Consider the following 3,800-nt stretch of genomic DNA (forward strand, 5'->3'; position numbering starts at 1 on the left):
CTAGATTATTAATTGAGAATAATCAAGTTGATTGCTCATGAGCCTAGATTGCATCCTTATATCAAATATATTTTCTCATAAACAACAAGTATGGATGAGATAAAGCTTGGGGAATATATATTTATCTTTATTGGTTGGCCACTTATATATTTGTAATGACATGCATTATGAAATAAAAGAAATGGATATACTATGAATTCATTGGGAGTGAAATTGTATGGCTTAATATGAAAATATATATGATCAAATTTTTAAACATAGAAAGTAGATTTATGAGAAGTTGATTGGAAGAAAAGAGATATATGAAGATGTGAGGACAATGGACAAATAACTTAGTGAGTGAAGAAAGCAAGGAAGACTAAGTTTATAATTTTAACTTGTCATCATTTAAAAGTATGAGAAATAGAAAAATGCTAGGAAAATCGACAAATAACTTATTAAATGAACAAAGAAAAAAAATGTAAATTCATATTTTTAACTCTTCATTATTAAGTGGTATGAGAAATAAGAATATTACATATTTTGTTATTAAATATTGTACCAAATCCCATATTATTAATGCTAACTTATATTTGTCTTTCCTTAAACTCTAAACAACTCAATCAAATCCCATATTATTAGTACTCACTTATATTGTCTTTCCTTAAACTCTAAACAACTAAATGAAATCAAAACAATAAACAAGTTTGTATGAAAGTTTTTCAATAAAATAACAAAGATATATTATTCTCCTTAAACTGTTGATATGAACACAAATTATAATTATACTTCTAGATTATGGAAATATTAATCATATAACTCTATACAGCTGTTGATTGATTATGGAAATATTAATCATATACTTCTATGAAAAATCAACACTCATTACAATAAAATTCACCCTAACAACAACTGATCTCTGACTTGTTTATAACAACAACCGATCTCTGAGTTGTTTATAATTTCTTTTACACTTCTACTTTTGTCTCTACAATCTCAACGCTATGTAGATTCTTTGATATACAATTTAAGTTGTGCTAAAGTACTCAAATTGGCTGTAGTGAGGAGACTCCTGAGATGCCATAAGGTAAGTATTGCAAATCGTGACAGCTGGAAATGCTCAGATACCTTAGGCAGCTCAACCTATCTATGTTAGCTGGTAATCCTGTGATGCTAGATGCATCCATAGCAAGGACTGAGGCTGGCAAGAGTTGTGAGGCTCGCAAGAAGAAGGAACACTAGCGAGATTATTACAAATTGATTTCAAATACTAAAATTTCAGACTCGAGTTGGTGATGAGACTGATTTTCATATTCCTTGATTTGGTGATGAGACTGATTTTCATATTCCTCGACAAAAAAATACAAATCGGAAAAAAAAAATCATACTCTTGATTTATTTCTGCCGCATTGACAATGCGCAGATTTCTGGAGCTTCCCCTGATTCTGGAAAACTCAATTCGTTGTCGCTCAACAAAATCCGAGTGGATCCTTAACACTCCTTTAGAGTCAAAACCTTCAAACCCTTACCTGTGCGACAGTAGAAGTTTGAGAGAAATCATACTGTCAATTTATTTCTCCCTATTGACAATGCGCAGATCTCTGGAGCTTCCCCTGATTCTGGAAGAGAACTCAATTCGTTGTCGCTCAACAAAATCCGAGTGGATCCTTAACATTCCTTTAGAGTCAAAACCTTCAAACCCTTACCTGTGCCAGAGTAAAAGTTTGAGAGAAATCATACTGTCAATTTATTTCTTCCCATTGACAATGCGCAGATTTCTGGAGCTTCCCCTGATTCTGGAAGAGATCTCAATTCGTTGTCACTCAACAAAATCCGAGTGAATCCTTAACATTCCTTTAGAGTCAAAACATTCAAACCCTTACCTGTGCGACAGTGGAAGTTTTCTTCCACCTCAGCTGTATGCATGGCCACACCTGGTAAAAGAGCACGCGCCTGTCGATGTCTGGGAGGATCGGTTCGATCAAACAACGATCGGCTCGTCTGGGTTTTCGTGCCCACTCTCATTTACTACCACCTTCTTCTGCAACAAGCCCTTCTCCTATCCACAACCAAATCAAAGTCTCCACATAAATAACTTGATCTTCTATGAAAGCAACAGCTAAGTAGAGAAAACCCAATTGCAGATTGACATGGTATTTGTCGAGTAAGTCGTAACTCCACCATAGGCGATCATACAGAGCTTCGTGCTCTTGGCTCTGGATTGCCAACTGCCACTCATGTGGATCACTAATTCCTGCCATTGACCTCCATACTAATTTTATTGCAAGAGGAAGCCCTCCACATTTGGCACACGCAACCCTTGCTCTCATCTTGTCTCTGTTTCCTGGCAGATTTCCATTGTTATATGGAAACGCATGATGAACAAACAAATCCCAACTCTTTTCTTGGACCAAATCTGCCATTGTTATCGTGGAAGTTTGCCCTGTTCTTCTATCTAAGAACAGGGCAAACTTCTTTGCCTGTATTCTCTGATTCAGCCACATTTTTGCGTCCTCTTTCTTCATATTCTGAACCAAATCTACTTTTGTTTGCATTACTATTTGGCTACAAAGTTTATCCCTAAGGATTGTAAAAGAGGGAGATGGTGAAACAGTGAGCCAAAGCAAGTAGCCATCGCAAAACAAAAGTCTAACCTTTTGGCTGCTGAAGAGTGTTTCCAGAAGAAGAGTTTTGCCAGATCCACCGTTGCCAACAACACCAATGCGGAAGAAAGACTTAACATCAGCATCGATCACCCACATCTGAAGGAAACCAGGATCTGCCATGATATGATTTTCTCACAGCAGTAGCATACAGTATCCTTCTTATAACACAAAAAAGACGCTCAGAGATGACTGAATGTATATATTTGAAAACCTCTCGAGGATAACTAAAACTTTTCCCTCAATTCAGTCGATTCTTCAAGCAATACTAACAGTACAAAATCCTTAGGACTGTGAGTAAGCAACCATAAATTAGAAAACCAGAAATGCTATCGCATTCCTGACTTGAGCATACTACTGCCTGTGAGTAAGCAACCAGAAATTAGACCACTAACTTATAGTGGTACTGATTATTCAATTGTGATGCTTAGGTTGCACTGCAGAGCCATGGCCCATTCTCAACGCTCTCACATCACATCACAATTGGAATAAAGATGAAAGTGGAAGAATTTTCTTTTCCTCTGGGGTCACCGTTGGAGTAAACAAAAGGTGGAATTTTGGTACAGAAATCACGGGTGGAATAAGAATACGTGGAGGAACTTTGTTTGATGTCACGTGGGAAGAATTGACATATTGTGTGTTTTATAATGTGAAGAGAAAGATAAGACCTAAACGTAAGCTTCTTTACCCCACCACCATAAAGATGAGCATAAAAGAGATTCAAATAATGAATTGGAGGTCTTTCTTTATGTAAAGAGAAAGCATATTTATATTTATTTAGTTGTTCGAAGAGAAAGATGAGCACGGAGCAGATTCCAAGGGAGGAATGGGAGTACTTTGTTTAGGCAAAGCAGAGCATGATATGACTATTTTGAAAACGCATACAATGATTTTTGTATGCAATTATTTTATAAGAGAATAAATTATCAAGTCAATTTTTGCCTTTCAATACTTATCATGTGGTTTTAGGTTTAATAAGAGTTTTGAAATATAGACCCAAGGGGTAGTTCAATTAGTTGAGTCCTCATTGTTAAGTCCCTCGTCGATTGGGAGGTTACAGGGTCAATTCTCCTCGACACCTTTGGGGTTAGGTCTTGTTTGTATCGCTGATGGGCTTTAAATATTCCCTTCGAGGTTGATCTACCTAGATTTTTCCGT

The 3,800-nt window shown here is 36.4% G+C and overlaps 1 protein-coding gene across 1 annotated transcript; it reads right to left on the reverse strand.

The window, feature by feature from the left end:
* Positions 1 to 2,000: 2,000 nt before the first annotated feature.
* Positions 2,001 to 2,765, reverse strand: LOC149234192 (putative disease resistance protein At5g43730). Its single transcript, XM_089368179.1, has one exon. The coding sequence runs from the start codon at positions 2,763 to 2,765 to the stop codon at positions 2,001 to 2,003; it is 765 nt and encodes a 254-aa protein (XP_089224305.1).
* Between the last annotated feature and the right edge of the window lie 1,035 nt (positions 2,766 to 3,800).

This window comes from Pinus tabuliformis, chromosome 8, assembly GCF_031772625.1.
Source record: "Pinus tabuliformis cultivar Carrire ecotype Pingquan chromosome 8, CPIR1, whole genome shotgun sequence".
Lineage (NCBI taxonomy): Eukaryota > Viridiplantae > Streptophyta > Pinopsida > Pinales > Pinaceae > Pinus > Pinus tabuliformis.